General features: G+C 40.8%; 1 protein-coding gene across 1 annotated transcript; it reads left to right on the top strand.

Moving 5' to 3' along the window:
- The first annotated feature begins 6,972 nt into the window (after positions 1-6,972).
- LOC132778211 (coenzyme Q-binding protein COQ10 homolog B, mitochondrial-like) lies at positions 6,973-19,991 on the top strand. The gene is made up of 5 exons (XM_060780949.2): positions 6,973-7,096; positions 9,195-9,377; positions 11,447-11,639; positions 17,230-17,322; positions 19,374-19,991. The coding sequence occupies exons 1-5, from the start codon at positions 7,023-7,025 to the stop codon at positions 19,530-19,532; spliced, it is 702 nt and encodes a 233-aa protein (XP_060636932.2). The 5' UTR covers positions 6,973-7,022; the 3' UTR covers positions 19,533-19,991.
- Positions 19,992-20,660: the final 669 nt, after the last annotated feature.

The following is a 20,660-nucleotide window of genomic DNA, read 5'->3' as shown; positions in this document are numbered from 1 at the left end:
CATCTATGGCAGGCACCCTCAGAGGTTACGAGGTCATTTTTGGATTTGGTTTTTAAAAAAACAAAAAAAACAAGCCCCATATATAGTGTTATGGTTTCGGTTAATACAAGATTGAAAAAATATTCACCGAAAACATCAAATTTGAAATCAACATCTATATAAATAAATATATAATGTTCATTTGTGGGAATTAACATAACTCAAAAACCACTGGACGAATTGACACCAAATTTGGACACAATACACCTGTCAGTCCAACAAGTTACCATCACTCATAAAAACACTGAAAAACACAGCGGAAAAGATTTGAAAAGCCAAAAAATAAAAACTACATTACATTACAACGTATGCGCATAACCACATAAATATATATACACACATATATACACACACAAAACACATATACACAGACTGGGCCACAGCAACGTGTGGTAGGGGACGGCTAGTTTAAAATATATACATAGTTTGTTCCAGAATGTGACGTAGTTTCCAGATTACCCAAGGGCTGTTTCAGTGTGGATCACTGGCACACACTACAATTGTAGCTTACATGTTATTAGTGGTAAATATTGGGGATAATGAATAGATCACTACCTGTTGGGTTCACAACACATCAAGGGATAGCAGAGTTTGGGAGGAGTATTCCTTGAGTTTATTTAATGCTTTAGGCAGGCAAAGATTCAAGCAAAAGAAGAAGAAGAATAACAATGTTTGTTTATTTATGACTTCATGCATTTAATTATACTGGCACATTTCCTTTGAGGGTTAAAAACGACAAAAATTTTTTGGAGAGTTTGTATCTTAAAACTTTAACTGTTTCTTCACAAACTATGCTGCTCCACACAGTTCTCCTCAATAAGAGTTAACTTTAAAAGAAAACACAAGCCTCAACAATGTACTAACTTCCAACATTAGCTTATTTAAAACATTTAAATTCTACCCATTTCACGCAACAGGGGACTCAGGGTGGAGCACAACATATATATATACGGCAAACACTCAGTGCTGGGACATAAAACTATAAATATACACAAACATTAAAACCACCGGGTTGTTTTTTTGGACTGTATGGCCAAGTTCCAGAAGCATTATCTCCTGACATTTCACCTACATCTATGGCAGGCATCCTCAGAGATTGTGAGGTCTGCTGGAAACTAGGAAAATGGGGTTTATATATCTGTGGAATGTCCAGGATGGGAGAAAGAACTCTTGCTGTTGGAGGTAGGTGTTAATTTTTCAATAGGCCACCATTAAATAGTATTTAATGGTCTAGCAGTTTCAAGGCATGGCTTTTTACTCTAACAACTACCATGTCAAACTACACAGAGAAGCCAATGAAATCCACAAGTATGGAGAATTTCAACAGAAATTCTCTCCGAAAACTATCCTAGTCATATTTCACCTGTTCATGGTCAGCATTATTTTTAAATTTTTAATTATTACATTTGGCCCAGCCATAGATCTCTTAAACATTGTTGTGTTACTGTTAATGTTTATTGCTTATTTTTTGTTATGAGTTTTATTTTATTGTTTGTATCACTGTTGTTATTGTTTTTATTACTGATGTATTGTGGGCTTGGCCTCATGTAAGCAGCACCGAGTCCCTTGGGGAGATAGTAGTGGGGTATTATTATTATTATTATTATTATTATTATTATTAAGGGAAAAAAACAAGAAAATTAACAAAATCTGGCTACCAGTATTTAAAACTCTAAAATCATAACAGTAAATAAAGAACAACTCTCAAAAACAGGTGAACTCCAGACAAGAAACAATCAGGGACGGCTAATCAGCTCTGAACAAAGGATTCCCGCAGGCATTAAAAGGCCACACCTTGATCCACCATCAAAAATTCAAACCTAATAATGTCAACGCTTTGGACTACAGTGCCCAGCATCCTCTAGCCAGCAAGGTCTCTGTGGATCTCGTATTCAGTCTGGACTATCTGCATGTGAATCACACGACACTAGGGAAGCGTGACAGAAGGCACACACCAACACATCCCATAAAGAGATTGTTCCATTTTAATTGCATTATCTCTATTGTGAAGTCAATTGTACTTCAAAGCCACTAAAAGAGTGTCACTCCAACAAACTTCTATAGTCTCTGCCATTTCCTAGGGTGACCAACCTTTTGATGCTATCGGCTTTATGGGACATGGCGTGAAGGTGGCACATAGCAGGGGTCTGTTTCAGAATTGAAAGAGGAGAAGCCATGGGTTGGTTTGTTGTTGTGTCCGCATGTTTTCACACTCAGTTCATTTTATGACACATGAGGATGAGGAATGGAAATATAGGGCTTTGAGACTGGTTACTTTCACCCTATCAATTGGCTGAGCGGGAGGTGTGCTGGGAGCTGTAATCCAAAGTAACATTTTCAAGCCCAAGAATTCCTCATTTTAATTCTTATTTAAATATGAATTCATTATTGAAAAGATACTAAATATACCAAGCCAAATTTGAGTAGGTTTGTGTGGCCTGAATAGTGGCCAAGGTTTATTATTGTGCTATGAGTGTGCATCAGCTTGTTTATGCAGGTGTGACAGACTCCTATAAATAGGCTGTCCCCAAACCTCCGGTCCCTAGGAATTTTGCCACTCATCCTACCCTTAACCTTATAAGTACTCCTTTGCCAGATTGGGTTATTGGGCCTCAGGGTGAACCAAGTGGAGAACAAACTGTGCTACTGTGTGAGTTCTCTAGCTGTATTATGTGTGGACCGACTAATTCAGGCTTGACAGAGTGTAAAACAACTATAGGTTTATCAAACCCAGTAGAAAAATATATTATCATCTACTCTAAGCTCCCCAAAACTTTAGTAGGTCACCTTTCTTTCCCAAATCCAAAACCTCTTCTACAACAGCCCCAATCTCTCTCAGCTTCAGATCCCATCTATGTCTTCAAACCCTATCAGTGTCAGTTCAAACCAGTCTGATCACACAAAGGTATCATGTTCCCCTATGGCTTCTTTTATAGCAGTGTTTCTCAACCTGGTGTTCGGGGGGTCATGAGGGGGTGTCAGAGGGATTGCCAAAGACCATCAGAAACCACAGTATTTTCTGTATTGTCGAAAGCTTTCATAGCTGGAATCACTGGGTTGTTGTAGGTTTCTTCGGGCTATATGGCCATGTTCTAGAGGCATTTTCTCCTGACGTTTTGCCATAGATGCAGGCGAAACGTCAGGAGAGAATGCCTCTAGAACATGGCCATAAAGCCTGAAAAACCCACAACAACACAGTATTTTCTGTTGGTCATGCGGGTTCTGTGTGGGAAGTTTAGTCCAATTCTATAATTGGTAGGGTTCAAAATGCGCTTTGATGGTAGGTCCCAGCAACTACAACTCCCAAATGTCAAGGTCTATTTTCTACAAACTCCACCAGTGTTCACATTTGGGCATACTGAGTATTCGTGCCAAATTTGGTCCAGTTCCATTGTTGTTTGAGTCCACAGTGCTCGCTAGATATAGGTGAACTACAACTCCAAAACTCAACATCAATGTCCACCAAACCCTTCCAATATTTTATATTGGTTATGGGAGTTCTATGTGCCAAGTTTGGTTCGATTCCATCATTGGTGGAGTTCAGAATGCTCTTTGATATTAGGTGAACTATAAATCCCAGCAACCAACTCCCAAATGAGAAAATCATTCCCCTCTACAACCCCACTAATATTCAAATTTGGGCATATCGGGTATTTGTGCCAAATTTGGTCCAGTGAATGAAAATACATCCTGCATATCAGATATTTACATTACAATTCATAACAGTAGCAAAATTACAGTTAGGAAGTAGCAACAAAAATAATTTTATGGTTAGGGGTTACCACAACATGGTTGTGGCATTAGGAAGGTTGAGAAACATTGTTTTACATTTTCCCTGATCCATGTTTAGTGCCTAGTATTTTCTTATCGCCTATTTATGAAAACTGTTAACCTAATGTTTACTGCATGTTTAGCATTCTCCTTCCTTGCCAAATACTATATTTTATTTCACTCTCTTCAAAACTGAAAGAAATGGCCTAGCTGCCATTTGGAAATCTTTCTGTTTATAGTCTACTAAGTAGCACTGGCACGTTTATTTTAACAGCACTGCTGGAATCCACTGACACAGTTTATACACTGTACTGTCCCTTTGGGACTACAACTCCGGGAATTTCCCATGAGCATGTTTCTGGAATTTTGATCCCTAACTACAATACTTCTTTGAAAGGAAAGCTGTATGTTCGGTGCTAAGAAATGTTTCTCTTCAATCATACTCAACAGTGGTGTATTTCTGAAACGTTTGTGCTGTGTTTCTGCATTTTATTTTATTTTATTTTATCTTATTTTATTATTTTTTGTATATATACTATATACACTATGTCATTACAGTGAGAATTTGGTATCTGCTGGGGTTTGGTTCCAGAACCCTCTGTGGATTCCAAAATCCATTGATGTTCAAGTCCCATTACATTCAACAACAGCAGCAGCAAAACTTTATTTATATACCGCTCTATCTCCCCAAAGGGACTCAGAGCAGTTTCCAAGTAACATAAACAGTACATACAAGAAAAAAATGGCATAAACATAAAATTTACAAGAAAATATAAGCATTAAAACCACAATAGCACATATATTTAAAATAACCGTGTCTGATCAAGGCGTAAATGGTGTAAGAATAGTGTAAGAAAAAGATGTCCCTTGAAAAGTTTGCTTTTTGGATCCCTCTCCAATAATATTTTCAAGCTATGTATTCTCAGTTGCTTTCATGGCTGGAATCACTGGGTTGTTATGAATTTTTTGGGCTGTATGGCCATGTTCCAGAAGCATTCTCTCCTGATGTTTCACCTGCATCTATGGCAGGCATCCTCAGAGGTTGTGAGGATGCTTGCCATAGATGCAGGCAAAACGTCACGAGAGAATGCTTCTGGAACATGGCCATACAGCCCAGAAAACTCACAACAACCCACTATTTTCAAGCTGTGAATGGTTGAAAGCATGGATACAGAATCTGTAATGGACTGGATGAGGACAAGCAAACTGAAACTAAATCCAGACAAGACAGAGGTACTCCTGGTCAGTCGTAAGGCCGAACAGGCCATAGGGTTACAGCCTGTGCTTGACGGGGTTACACTCCCCCTGAAGGCGCAGGTTCGCAGCTTAGGAGCGATCCTGGACTCATCGTTGAGCCTGGAACCCCAGGTCTCAGCGATGGCCAGGAGAGCTATTGCAAATTAAAACTTGTGCACCAGCTGTGCCCGTACCTTGGGAAGTCTGACTTGGCCACAATGGTCCATGCTCTGGTTACATCCCGTATAGATTACTGCAACGCTCTCTACGTGGGGTTGCCTCTGAAGACTGCCCAGAAGCTGCAATTTGTCCAGCGCTCGGCAGCCAGGCTACTGACGGGAGCTGGGTTCAGGCAGCGCACAACTCCCTTGCTGCACCAGCTCCACTGGTTGCCAATTAGCTTCTGAGCACAATTCAAAGTGCTGGTTTTAAGCTATAAATCCCTATACGGTTCCAGCCCAGTTTACCTGTCCGAACGTATTCTCCCCTATGAACCATCAAGGACATTACGATCTTCCGGAGAGGCCCTGCTCTCGGTCCCACCACCTTTGCAAGCGTGTTTGGTGGGAACGAGAGACAGGGCCTTCTCTGTGGTGGCCCCTCGGCTATGGAACTCTCTCTCCTGCAGAAGTATACTGTATACCATGCAGCTGTGGACAAGTCTACATAGGGACCACCATACACAGCGCCCAAACATGAATCAAGGAACATGAAGACACTGCAGACTACTTCAACCAGAGAAATCAGCCATAGCAGAGCACCTGATGAACCAACCTGGACACAGCATATTATTTGAGAACACAGAAACGCTGGACCACTCCAACAACCACCATGTCAGACTACACAGAGAAGCCTTTGAAATCCACAAGCATGTGGACAATTTCAACAGAAAGGAGGAAACCATGAAAATGGACAAAATCTGGCTACCAGTATTAAAAAAACTCAAAAATTACAACAGCAAAACAACAGAAGGGAAACAACGTGGAATGAATTTATGGATTTTGAGTTGGCGAACGTTGAGCATTAGACTGGTTTTATTGATTGTGATGTATAATTGATGGTTTTAATTGTTTTAAAATTGTTGTTGATATATGTTTTTCTCTTATTGTTTGTGTTGGCATCGAATTGTGCCTTTTTGTAAGCCACCCTGACTCCCCCCTTGGGGGTTGAGGAGGGCGGGGTAGAAATGCGCTAAATAAATAAATAAACAAACAAACAATCTGGGACATCTAATCACCTCTCAACAAAAGATTGCCCCAGGCACTGCCAGGCCATCAATTTATTTATTTATTTATTTATTTATTTACTGTATTTGTATACCGCCTTTCTCAGCCTAACGGCGACTCAAGGCGGTTTCCAACAAAACAGCATACAAAATATCACAATACAATTCAACATTACAATTATATAAATCACAGCAACAGTAAAAACAAACTGAAACATTCACACCTAGCTCCAGCAGACAAGAGTCCTTTGTCTCACCCTGGTCATTCCACATATATATAAACCCTTTTTCCTAGTTCCAACAGACCTCACGACCCCTGAGGATGCTTGCCATAGATGGAGGCGAAACGTCAGGAGAGAATGCCTCTAGAACATGGTCATACAGCCTGAAAAAACCCACAACAACCCAGTGGTTCCGGCCATGAAAGCCTTCGACAATACATTTTAAACTTTGTGTTTTCTCAAATACATTGGTTCACTCCTGATAGGATAAATAAATATTGTAACTCTAGTGATGTCACTGGACCTGGAGTGGAAGCTGTATCCTTGACTGTGCTGCCTATCCGAGAAGGAACTAACTAGTGGTTGCTTCATCCAGAAGAAGGCGTGGAAGCAGGAAGGGGACTGTCTCTGACGGAGGCACACACACCCCTCTTGGGCGGGGACGGGGGCAGGGCTTGGAGGGTGCTTTAAGTCCGCAAGAGCCGGGATCAGACAGACCTAACTTGGGCCGAGTAGAAAGAAGTTGAAGCATGGCAGGGAGAGGGACCGCTTTCATTGTGATCCGCTTTGGCTCCAACCTGGCGCGCCGTTCCAAAGGAAACCGGTAAGACATGCCCAATATGCCCAAATTTGAATACTGGTAGGGTCGGGAAGGGGTTGATTTTGTCATTTGGGAGTTGTAGTTGCTGGGATTTATAGTTCGCATACAATCAAAGAGCATTCTGAACTCCTCCAACGATGGAATTGAACCAAACTTGGCACAAAGAACTCTCATGACCAACAGAAAATACTGGAAGGGTTTGGTGGGCACTGACCTTGAGTTTTGGACTTGTAGTTCACCTACATCCAGAGAGCATAGAATCATAGAGTCAAAGAGTTGGAAGAGACCTCATGGGCCATCCAGTCCAAGCCCCTGCCAAGAAGCAGGAATGTTGCATTCAAATCACCCCTGACAGATGGCCATCCAGCCTCTGTTTAAAAGCTTCCAAAGAAGGAGCCTCCACCACACTCCAGGGCAGAGAGTTCCACTGCTGAACGGCTCTCACAGTCAGGAAGTTCTTCCTCATGTTCAGATGGAAATCTCCTTTCTTGTAGCACTGTGGGCTCAAACAATGATTGGCACAAATACTCACTATGCCCAAATGTGAACACTGGTGGAGTTGGGGGAAAACAGTCCTTGACATTTGGGAATTGTAGTTGCTGGGATTTATAGTTCACCTACAATCGAAGAGCATCCTCTACCCCACAAATGATAGAATTGGGCCAAACTTCCCATATAGAACCCTCAGGACCAACAGAAAATGTTGAGTTTTCTGATGGTCTTTGGTGACCTCTCTGGCAAGAGAGTTAGCTCTGAGTGTCTTGCCACTTCTGCTCAAAACAAAGGATTAAAGGGGATTTATTCTAAGGCTAAGCCTAAAAATTTCCATTTGCTGTCAGCAAGATTTTTTTTTGAGGTCGGACAACTTATTTGACTTTCTAGTACTAATTCAAAGTTAAATAACTACTAATTCAAGTAAGTACTATGTTAGTCTAGATCAGTATGGAAAGGAATCTTGTAGCACAGGCATGGACAAACTTTGGCCTTCCTCCAGGTGTTTTGGACTTCAAATCCCACCATTCCTAACAGCCTCAGGCTCCTTACTTTTCTCCCTCAGCTGCTTAAGCCCCTTTCTAACAGCCTCAGATCCCTTTCTTTTCCCGCTTAGCCACTTAAGTGGCTGAGGAGGAAAAGGAAAGGACCTGAGGTTGTTAGGGATTGTGGGAGTTGCAGTCCAAAACACGTGGAGGGCCAAAGTTTGCCCATGCCTGTTGTTGTAACTTTGAGACTAATTGAGAAAAAGAAAATGATGTCATCAATTTTTGTAGGCTCAGTTCAGACTGATGAAGTTCTGATGAAGCTCATGCTACCAACTTCTTTCTCCTCCTTAGTCTCAAATGTGCTGCAAGGTCTCTCCATGATACAGGTTGAGCATCCAAATTCTAAAATACTCCAAAATTGTCCACAATCTCCAACCCACTCATACAAAAAACGCACAATCAACCATTGCCAAAACATTTTGTAAGAGCCACCGGTAATGCAGTGGGCTAAACTGCTGAGCTTGTTGACCAAAAGGTTGCAGGTTGGAATCCGGGCAGCGGTGTGAGCTTCCACTGTTATCCCCAGCTTCTGCCAACCTAGCAGTTTGAAAACATACAAATGTGAGTAGATCAATAAGTACCACTCTGTCAGGAAGGTAATGGCACTACATATAGTCATGCTGGCCGCATGACCTTGGAGGTGTCTACAGACAATCCCCAGCTTCTGCCAACCTAGCAGTTTGAAAACATGCAAGTGTGAGTAAATCAATAGCTAGCACTTTTGCGGGAAGGCAAAGACACTACATGCAGTCATGCCGGCCACCTAGCCTTGGAGGTGTCCACGGACAACACCGGCTCTTCCCCTTAGAAATGGAGATGAGCACCAACCCCCAGAGTCAAACATGACTGGATTTAATGTCAGGGGAAAACTTTTACCTTTACGAATGTAGGTGTGATTCTTGAATGTTTACACTATAATAAAATTGCCCAGGAAACTCACAGCAACCCAATAATAAAATTTGCTTGCCACAAAGATGCCACAATACTTTATATTGTACATAAATGAGGGTTTATTCATTGCTTTTCTAACCATTGGTGTTTCCTTCCTGATTTTCCCACAGACTGGGTTTGCCACATTGCCGGCACTTAAGCTGCAACAGGAACCTTGCTCCTCTGAGTGCGAATGCCTGCCCTTTCCTGGACTCTGCATCAGGCACAAGGCAGCAAACCCGTCCTTTTCTGAGCCTGGCAGCCCCACTACTTGCTGCCAAGCGAATAGAGTATGCAGAAGTCCGTCAGCTCCCGTAAGTATGCCACATTATGACCTGCTCTAGCTTCATCCTTAAAGAAGCAGTGGACTGTCTATATTCTGTGTAAGGGGCTGGGAGTCCAGATTATAGGATGAATGTCCAAACTGAGGATGCCAAGGAAAAAGCTTAACTAAAACTCGACTCCTTAGCATGTTTTCCACATGAAGGGAGTTAAATCTTTCTTCTCTCCCTATGGAGAGGCACGGAGTCAACATAAAGTCAGAACTTGTCCCTGGCTTGCCGTACTATGAATATGTTGGGGAATCTGAGCTGTTAGGCTCAAAAATAACCCTCATTTAGGGTAATTCCACCAAAATGTAGCAGAGTACCAGGAGTAAAACTCCATAGCCAGCAGAAACTTACGTGTGGTGAGAAGGGATAGCCTTCTAATCTTTATGATGGCTCCGGATTGCAGAGTTAGAATTTTAGGTTCAAAAATACCTATTAAAATAAAAAAATACATTCTTGATAGAAATGTCTTGGAGCTAACTATCTTTTTAAATCTCATCTTCAAAAGAAGGTAAAAGGTCAAAAAGTCCATGCAGCTACATTTTGCCTACAGGCCAAAAAGTCTGTGCAGCTACATTATGTCTGCGGGAACAAGAGACAGGGCCTTCTCTGTGGTGGCCCCTCGCTATGGAACACCTTCCCTAAGGAGATTAGATCTGTTCCTTCACTCTTAACGTTTCAGAGACAAGTTAAGACATGGTTTTGTGAGCAAGCGTTTACAAATGCAGACTAACTGACATAGAAAATGGAATCACTTGACAATGGACTTGGACAACTTTTTAAACTAGAAAACGCTGATGATAATGATGTTGGTTTTATTGTTTCTATTGTGGTTTTATATTGTTTTAATGCTTAATTTGTATTTTGCTATTATGTTAACTGACTTGTAAGCCACTTTGAGTCGCCGATAGGCTGAGAAAGGTTGTATACAAGTATAGTAAATAAATCTATATAAATAAAAATGTAATGTTCATTTGTGGGATTAACATAACTCAAAAACCACTGGACGAATTGGCACCAAATTTGGACACAATAAACCTATAAGGCCAATGAGTGACCAACATCTATAAAAACAACAAAAAACTCAGCAGAAGAGACTTAAAAAGCCAATATATATATATATATATTGCAATGCATGCACGAAACCACATATATACACAAACACACATATATACACATATACACAAATATATACACACATATGCTTATATATACACACAAAACACATATACACAGATTGGGCCACAGCAACGCGTGGCAGGGGACAGCTAGTAAATAATAAATGAATACATTTTTCAGAATGCTTTCTCACTGGGAGAAACGAAAGCAGAAGAGACAATGGTGGGCATTAAAACTTAAGCTTAAGAGGAACTTCCCTCACATAATTCCATTACTACAACATCAAAGGGGGAGGAGACAGTGGCCAGCAGTGGGAAACATGCATAGGAATGCGGGGGAAAGGAATCCCCGAACTTAGTCCTGTCTCTAGTCTAGCTACTCACTGAGGACTAGAAACTTCATGACACAAAGATTTGTGCAGTCCAGGGATGAAACCCAACAGAATATGTTTTTAGTGATTACTAGCCGTCCCCTGCCATGCATTGCTGTGGCCAAGTCTGTGTAAATGTATGTTTGTGTATATATATGTGGTTTTGTGCATGTGTTGTAATGTATTTTTTTTGGGGGGGGGGTTGTTTTTAAGTCTCTTCTGCTGTGTTTTTCAATGTTTTTATGAGTGATGGTCACTTGTTGGCCTGATAGGTGTATTGTGTCCAAATTTTGGTGTCAGTTTGTCCAGTGGTTTTTGCGTTATGTTAATCCCACAAATGAACATTAATTTTTTTTATATAGATGATGTGAATTCTAGATGTCAAAATGGTCTTCATAGTGATATCTCGCTCAAACTGAACAATTCCCATAAATATTTGGAAGAGTGTGGACATGTGTAACGATCATGTCTGTGAAAATCTTTGTCCTTTCCTATTTTCTCCTTCACATCCAGACTGTTCATTCATTCTTACTCATCCTGTCCCTTACTTCTCTGCCTCTCTCAGGTATTCTGTTGACCAGATGTACGACATTGTAGCAGATGTGGGCAGCTATCAGCGCTTTGTACCTTGGTGTACCTCCTCCCGTGTTATTTCCCATCGTAATGAATTCTCAGAGGCGGAACTGGAAGTGGGATTCCCTCCAGTGGTAGAGCGCTATGTGTCTGAGATTTCTGCAGTGCCGAATTATCAGATCCGGGTAAGGAGCATTGTCAGATTGGAGCAATATTTGGGGGATGTTTTCTGGATGATGTATTGTTGGGGTCTACTATGCCCTATTTGGTTTTTCCAGAGGATATACTTGTTCCCTGGGAGTTCTGTCCTCAAATTCCATCTTCTCAGTCAGAGATGTCACTGGGGCAGGACTTTGGAGCACATATCCAGTGTCCAATGAGCAGGAAATATTGAGCGAGTGGGCTTATTAACAAAAGACCCTTCCTATGAATGTATAGCAGAGTAATTTATTAGCAGTAGTGTGACCCAGCACCAGTAGCCTGAAGTGATAAAAAGAACAAAAACACACAGACCATTGTTATCTTTTCTTAGTAGTAAAATAATATAGTTACACAACAACGTTTCCATAACACAAATAAACAAATACATAGTAGCTTTACACACAGCAGCCTTCACTCTGGAGCTTTCTTACACAAGGCTTCTCTTACACAGAGGTTTACCTCACACTCCTCAGGAGGGCACTAACTTTGGCCCACTAACTCTGACAGTTTTCGACCTACTCACTCTCCTTAGGATGACACTAGCTTTGACCCACTGACTCTAATAGGCTTTACACACAGCAGCCTTCAAACTGGAGCTTTCTTACGCAAGGCTTCTCTCACACAGAGGTTTACCTCACACTCCTCAGGACGACACTAACTTTGGCCCACTAACTCTGACAGCTTTCGGCCTACTCACTCTCCTTAGGATGACACTAGCTTTGACCCATTGACTCTAATAGGCTTTACACGCAGCAGCCTTCACACTGGAGCTTTCTTACAAAAGGCTTCTCTCACACAGAGGTTTATCTTACACTCCTCAGGAAGACACTAAATTTGGCCCACTAACTCTTAAAGGTTTCGGTCTACTCACTCTCCTTAGGATGACACTAGCTTTGACCCACTAACTCTGATAGGCTTCGGCCTTCTCACTCTCCTCAGGATGACACTAGTTTTGGCCCACTGACTCTAACAGGCTTTGACCTACTAACTCTTTCAGTGCTTGACTCATGCTTTTGTAATAAAAAAAACAGTTAATTTTTAATATTCTGACAGGAAAAGCCTAAAATGTCAAGCCTTGCACCATTTTAAAGTGAAACTATATATGTTACCACCTAAGGATGAAGCTTTCCACGAGACTCTTGTGTCTAGCATTATATGTGTGTGCCTTCAAGTTCCTGTTGTCTTATGGAAACCTTATGAATTTCACAGGGTTTTCTTAGGCAAGGAATGGGCAGAGGTGATTTTGGCTTCTCTCATAGAAACCTATAAGTTGTAAACTTGGCAGAGAGCTCAGCATTCTTCACCCTTCCTAGAGAGATGACTCAGAGTATCAGTGACACAGTGATGAAATATGAAATGCAGATGCTTATCACAATATGCACAAAGGAGAATGAAAAAATACAGGTAGCTGTGTGGGTTCATATCTACAGATCAGTTGTAGTCAATTTTTTCCTATATTAGAAGCAGGTCTTTTCTAAAGCTAATCACTCTTAATTGCCCATTCAAGGCCAGGCCATCCCAAAATAACAATAATATAATATAATAAAACTTTATTTAAACCCCGCCATCATCTCCCCAAAGGGACTTGGGGCGGCTACCATGAGGTCAAGCCCATGTAAATTACAATAAGGCAAAATAAAATACATACAGACAGACAATAGCATCAAATAAAATGGTTAGCAATAACAAAAATTTGCATTAAACACATTATAACTGATTTTGATTGGGAAAATTCAACTCCATGCCCTTCCAAAGACTGCAAGTAAAACAAAACTTGTGTGGCAAACAATGATCTAAATCCTATTGCTAGTCCTAACAAGTATAGAGGCATTACATGGAGTGGATTTTCTTACATATTGACTCACTGTTTATCTGTTGATTCAGTGGGTCTAATTCAGACTAAACAACAGGGTTCTGATGTCATTGTCTTTGCTAATCAATCAGTGTCACGTTCCAACTCTGAGTGATGGCTCCTCTATACCACTGTCCAATTTTCTTTGGTTGTGAATATATATACTAGCCGTCCCCTGCCACGCGTTGCTGTGGCCCACTCTGGTGGTCATGGGGGTTCCGTGTGGGAGGTTTGGCCCAATTCTATCGTTGGTGGGGTTCAGAATGCTCTGTGATTGTAGGTGAACTACAAATCCCAGCAACTACAACTCCCAAATGTCAATATTCTATTTTCCCCAAACTCCACCAGTGTTTACATTTGGGCATATTGAGTATTCGTGTTGAGTTTGGTCCAGATCCATCATTGTTTGAGTCCACAGTGCTCTCTGGATGTAGGTGAACTACAACTCCAAAACCAAAGGACACTGCCCACCAAACCCTTCCAGTATTTTCTGTTGGTCATGGTTGATCTGTTTGCCAAGTCTGGTTCGATTCCATCATTGGTGGGGTTCGGAATGCTCTTTGATTGTAGGTGAACAATCCCAGCAACTCCAACTCCCAAATGACAAAATCAATTTTTTGAGTGAAGGACATACATTAGGTTGTTAGGTGTCTTGTGTCCAAATTTGGTGTCAATTCGTCCAGTGGTTTTTGAGTTCTGTTAATCCCACAAACGAACATAACATTTTTATTTATATAGATATGTGTGTGTGTGTGTGTGTGTGTAGCAGTGCTCCATGGAGTCATGCTGGCCACATGACCTTAGAGATGTCTATGGACAATGCCGGCTCTTTGGCTTAGAAATGGAGATGAGCGCTAAACCCTAGAATCAGACACTATTGGACTTAATGTCAAGGGAAAATCTATCTATCTATCTATCTAAGTTGAAAGTTGGAAAACACTAGTGCTACTGATTAGAAGAAACCTCCCAAAATCTCCCTTTTTGAGCTAAGTGTGACCTTGCCCTGCTTGGGTTTATGGCGTTTTTTTTTTTATGACATCTTCCATCATCTTTGATCAGAGATTATGATTCTGGAGGTCATAGTTCAAATCTCTGCTTGGCCACTTCACCTAAGGCAAGTCACACTGTCTCAGCCACAGTGAAAGGCAAAGGTAAACCCCTTCTAAACAAAATTTGCCAACAAAGTCCCATGATAGCTTTGTCTTAGGGTTGTCATAGGTTCAAAATGATTCAAAGCACACAACAAAAGAAGTAGTGTAGTGGTTTGAATATTGGTCTAGGACTTCGAATGACCCAGACACTGAAACCCACTGGGTGTTCTTGGGTGAGTTATAGTCTTATAGCCTTAGACAAAGACAATATAAAATGTGTTCTGAAGAAATTTTGCCAGAAAAATTCTGTTAAGGTAACCATATGTCATAAGGGCCCTCTGGTGATGCAGCAGGTTAAACCGCTGAGCTGCTGGACTTGCTGACCAAAAGGTTGGTGGTTCAAATCCAAGGAGCGGGGTGAGCTTCCACTGTTAGGCCCAACTTCTGCCAACCTAGCAGTTTGAAAACATGCAAGTGTGAGTAAATCAATAGCTAGCACTTTTGCGGGAAGGCAAAGACACTACATGCAGTCATGCCGGCCACCTAGCCTTGGAGGTGTCCACGGACAACACCGGCTCTTCCCCTTAGAAATGGAGATGAGCACCACCCCCCAGAGTCAGACATGACTAGACGTAATGCCAGGGGAAACTTTTACCTTTACTAACTATATGTAACAGCACTTGAAAGCACACAACAGCACTGAAGTCTCAAGATATAATTGAAGAGACCAAGCTTTGGGATGCCTGAGCTTGGAGCTCATCGTGCCAATCTGAAATTGACAGAGCTGTCAATGTCTCTTAGAGAACGCTGGCTTTTGTGGGTTTTAGTGACTACATTGAACATCTGTTAGTAGCGTTTGGCCCAGAATAACCCATTGCCTCACCCCAACTTTTTATTTGGGAGCTGTTAAACCGGTTTGGATCTAGTTTCAGCTAATCATACAGCAGTTTCTTGACTCACTTCCCCAATCTTACATTGGCATTCCTTCACATGCAAAGCCTTAACACCCTGGCAGAAAAGATTTCATCATGTTTTTTTCAGAAATTACGACAATGCTACTATAAGCTTTGTCAATGGCTATGTGAAACTTCAAAGCGTGACTTCATCAGTACCTAAATTTGTTTCTATGTCATACGACACTGTTGCCATAGAGTGTGTTAACACTTCAGTGTGACAGGCTCCTGTGTTGAAACTATTGACAGGCAACTTCCCATCAACCAGAAGTTTTACTGTCTATTCCAACCCATTTCTGCTACATTCAGGTTGCCAAATCCAAATATTGGAAGTGATAGAGAGGAGTGTATCTGTGTGATTGTGTGTGTGGCATGGCTCTATGGCCTGTCAAAGGAGTCGATTCCTGCTCTGTTTAATGGGTCCTTTAGTTCAAGTCCAATTAAAAGATAAAAAACAAAGAGGGAAGAGTAGAAGGAAGAGGTGTGACTATGGTGAATTTTCATCCCTTCTCTTCCTCCTCCTCCTCTTCCTCCATCTTTTACCAAGTCTGGGGAGCAGAATAGCTCACAAAAGTTAAATGAGTGGAAATAAACATTCCTCCCCAAATGAATTTTGGTTCATTCCCAAGATTTCTAACACTGCAAACACTGAAAATAACTCACAATCACAAATCTGCTATGTGCTATGTTTTAGTTCTCTAGGGAACTTTACTTGTATGTTTCTTGGAATGCCTACATTGAATTCCTAAATATTTAATTGAAGGCTTCAGTGACTGCAATGCTAGAAATCTGGGGACTGAAGGAAAACTTCATTTGGTGAGACAGAATAGTTACTGGGAGGAGGCAATGGCTTCATTTTGCCTCCCCCAATGTCTAAACTCCAATAGAAATGTTGACATTGGCCAACAGTTAGTCCCTGGTAGGTTTCCCAGATTCCAAGGCCTGGCGCTGTTCTCCAGTTCTTTGGGTGAAGGACACAAGTTTTCTGACATAAGCATGATCCTCTAATACAGTGGTTCTCAACTTGTGGTTCCCCAGATGTTTTGGCCTTCAACTCCCAGAAATCCTAACAGCTGATAAACTCGCTGGGATTTCTGGGAGTTGAAGACCAAAACATCTGGGGACCCACAGGTGGAGAACCACTGCTCTAATATACATACTTACGTACATATAGCTCCTTGTAGCCACGGCTGCCTGTTTTCTGTTCAGAACTTAGAAAAGTTTCGTTCTTTGGACATCTATGACATCACCAGAACATGAGTCAGATGTTGATCCCCAAATCTCAGGGCCAAGGATGCTCCAGTCCTGGCAACCTTTGTGCCTGGGCACAAAAACACAGTTGGGAAATGTATCATAAATTATTCTTGAATTTAAATTATTGCACATACCATTTACCCAGTATTTCCCCCTCTCCTTGTCTCTTTCCTTTTGGTGACATAAAGGGAACTTGGCCAGCAAGCGGACTCTGCTCTTCCTTCATAGGAGTCTCATTATACGCATATGTAAGGCTTCTTCCTCTCAGGCTTCTTCCTCTCTGCTGCCGGGGAGGATGAAAGATTGCCTAAATTCTTACATAAGCAGACAGTTACTCAAAGTGCAATTGGTGCTTCTTTTTTTTTGTTTGATCTGATTTCTCAACAGTAGGCACTAACCTGATGTTGCTTTGTCTACTTTGCAGGCCGTGAGTAAAGATGGGCAATTATTTCAGCATTTGGAGACACTGTGGCAGTTCAAGCCAGGAAAAGCCGACACCTGTATGCTTAAGTTTTACGTAAGTACCCTTTGTGTGCCAGTTGTCGGTTGGGGGTGTGCCTTCCAAAGCCAATAGAATGAGTGATAAGGGTTGATAGTTCTCAAAGTCCAGTTTCATTGCAAAGTGATGTAACGTGAGGTTTTTACGGTGGCTTTGTAAACGTGTCATTGATGGATTAGATAATCTTAGATTACACTTTGAAAGTCTTAATCGTCTATCACTGATTGTCTTTTAAAGTTTTTAGAAGTCACAACCACAAAGCCTAGAAACGTGCCTGTAGGTAGCGAAACCTGTTTTTTCACAAAATTGGAATTTGCATCCAGCACCGAATAGCCACTGATTTTCTTTCCTTTTTGTGAAATTGTGGCATTCCTTTAATCCTTGAATGTACCATTACGATGTGCCACATGTTTTATTTCAAATGTGTCTTTTTTTAGATAGTTCAACTGAAAGGAAACATTTACTTTCTTTACAAAGTTTTCCAGAGTAGATATTTATTTATTTTTTTACTTACTTACTTACTTATTGTCTTTGTATACTGCCTTTCTCAGCTTTTCAGCAACTCAAGGCTGTTTACAGGCAGCAAGTCAATATACACAATATCAAAATGCACATAAACACATTAAATACAATATAAAACCACAACATAAATATAAAACCACAACTGAGAGATGGTATTGAGATTACAGCAGGACATGCCCAGTTTCCACTAGCTATAGTTTTACAAGGTCTTTTACTTTCTCTGTCAATGAGTGCTGGTGCCACACCAAACTACAAATCCCAAGATTCCATCGCCATGGAGCTAAACTGGTGTCAAACTGCAATAATTCTATGGTGTAGATGACCTTCAGTCAGATTACCAAATATCTGACTGAAGGTTATCTACACCTTCAGTCAGATATTTGGTAATCTACATGTTCATTCACCCAGTTTAAAGTGCAGTGACCCCTAAACCAGACATATTATTTCAACACAGGAGAGAAAATATTTCATAAGCACTTATTTCTCTACCTCAGTGGTTCTCAACTTTCCTAATGCCACGACCCCTGAATACAGTTCCTCATGTTGTGGTGAGCCCAAACCATAAAATTATTTTATTTCCTACTTCATAACTGTAATTTTGCTACTGTTATGAATTGTAATGTAAGTATCTCATATACAGGCTGTATTTTCATTCACTGGACCAAAATTTGGCACAAATACCTGATATGCCCAAATTTGAATACTGGTGGAGTTGGGACGGGAGATTGATTTTGTCACTTGGGAGCTGTAGTTGCTAAGATTTATAGTTCACCTACCACCAAAGAGCATTCTGAACTCCACCAATGACGGAATTGAACGGGACCAAACCTGGACACGTATACTCAATATGCCCAAATGTGAACACTGGTAGAGTTTGGGGAAATTAGATCTTGACATTTGGGAGGTGTAGTTGCTGGGATTTATAGTTCACCTACAATCAAAGGTCATTGTGAACCCCACCGATGATACAATTGGGCCAAACTTCCTACACAGAACCCCCATGGCCAACAGAAAATACTTTGTTTTCTGGTGGTCTTTGGTGACCCCTCTGCTACTCCCTTGCAACCCCCTGGGGTACCAACCCCCAGGTTGAGAAACACTGAAACAGAGAAAAGAAATAAATAAATAAACTCTACAATTCCTCACAACTAACTATGGTGAAACAGTCATAGAGTCATAGTTGCCCATCTCTACTGGACAATCTATGATTTTTCTCTGAACAAGCACAAAGTGACTCTCATACTATAGTGAAAACTTGCCTTAAACTTAGGACTAACTGGAGAAAACTTGATAGTATAAATAAGGTAAAAAGAAATTATATAACAAATACATTGCTCTTTTCATGATATAATTACCTCTGCTTTCTGTGGCCAGTGCCTTACTCTGTTTATTAGGTGAGCTAGGTCTGTTGAAGATAGTGTCCAATGAAATGGTTTCTATCAGCACATACTTAAAGAAGCATGACCCCCCCCCCCCCACGTATAAATACATGTTCATACACTATGTGTCGCTATATTAATTCCCTTAATCTTATTTCCTTCCTCCAGGTCTCCTTTGAATTCAAGTCAGTTCTCCACTCGCAGTTGGCCAACCTCTTCTTCAGTGAGGTAGTCAAGCAGATGGTATCAGCCTTTGAGAAGAGAGCTGAGAAGCTATATGGACCACAGGTCGTAGCCCAACCACGCAAGGCCGTTCGCTGCACGTGACAATGAGACCAATTTGAATCTGAGACTGCGGAATCCATCTTGTCCTAAAAATCATAACGTTGGAAGAGACTGCATGGGCCATCTAGTCCAACCCTTTCTTGAGAAAAATATTCCTATTTACCGTCTGAAGTCTGGATCTCTTCCCAGAAACCCTTGCCTCACCATCAAGCCTTTAAAGGACATTACTTTATTTATATCTATTTAACGTATGAAACCATCAAAGTAAATTATTTCTCTGATTAAGTTATTTTATTGAAAATATTGTCAGAAGTAATTTATTAGATATTTAATTCAACTGGTCTAAGGATGATTCCTTGTTTTAAAGAAGACCACTGGGACGGACTAAAACCAGCATACTTGGAGAAGTTTTTAAAAGCTTTATTTTTTTCTCATAGGAATACAATATTTTTGCATTTGCAGATTTATTTTAAATATCAATAAAAGCTATATTTATTCTTACTGGCTTTTTTCCCTAAGGTTCTCTAATGTTAAACCATTAAAGGGTGCTCCAAAATAACCGTTACCTGAGAAAAGCTAGACTAGCATTTAAGCTTGCTGATGTTGCCCCCACCCCCCAATGTCCTAGGGGACAGCATCTTATTTATTTATTTATTTATTTATTTATTTATTACCATATTTATATTCCACCTTTCTCACCCTTGAGGGGACTCAAGGCGGCCTTACAGCAGGCAGCAATTTGCTGCTATACACACATATACCAAATAAACAATTACAATTAAAATCAATCAACTAAAATATGAATTATTAAATTATTATTATTATTATTGCTTATTAATAATAAAGGTTTCTTTATTTCCTGGAAATTCACTACAAACTGACAGTCAGTAGCTTGGAATTTGGCACTAGTCCTCAGACCACTATGTTGAGTAGCACCATGTTGAATAGCACTAACCATACCATAAAGGGACCAGATTTTGTCTGATCTTGGAAGCTATGCAGTTAGCCCTTAGTACTTGAATAGGCGACTGCCAATGAATTCCAGGTGTTGTAGGCTATATTTCAAAGGAACCAATTGGTGTTCCTTGCTTAAGAAACCCCTATAAAATCCATAGGGTCATCATACATTGACAAGCAACTTGAACACACATAGAAAATCTTGGTTAAAAG

Source organism: Anolis sagrei, chromosome 6 (genome assembly GCF_037176765.1).
Source record: "Anolis sagrei isolate rAnoSag1 chromosome 6, rAnoSag1.mat, whole genome shotgun sequence".
In the NCBI taxonomy this organism is placed as follows: Eukaryota; Metazoa; Chordata; class Lepidosauria; order Squamata; family Dactyloidae; genus Anolis; species Anolis sagrei.
Note: the sequence above shows the minus strand (reverse complement) of the source record. Positions and strands in the feature narration are given on the sequence as shown.

What these genes read in the sequence shown, in the direction of transcription:
- LOC132778211 (XM_060780949.2), top strand. Translation starts at nt 7,023, where the DNA reads ATGGCAGGGAGAGGGACCGCTTTCATTGTGATCCGCTTTGGCTCCAAC. An exon ending in CGCCGTTCCAAAGGAAACCG is followed by an intron (nt 7,097 to 9,194) that starts GTAAGACATGCC and finishes ATTTTCCCACAG; the next exon opens with ACTGGGTTTGCCACATTGCC. An exon ending in TGCCGAATTATCAGATCCGG is followed by an intron (nt 11,640 to 17,229) that starts GTAAGGAGCATT and finishes TCTACTTTGCAG; the next exon opens with GCCGTGAGTAAAGATGGGCA.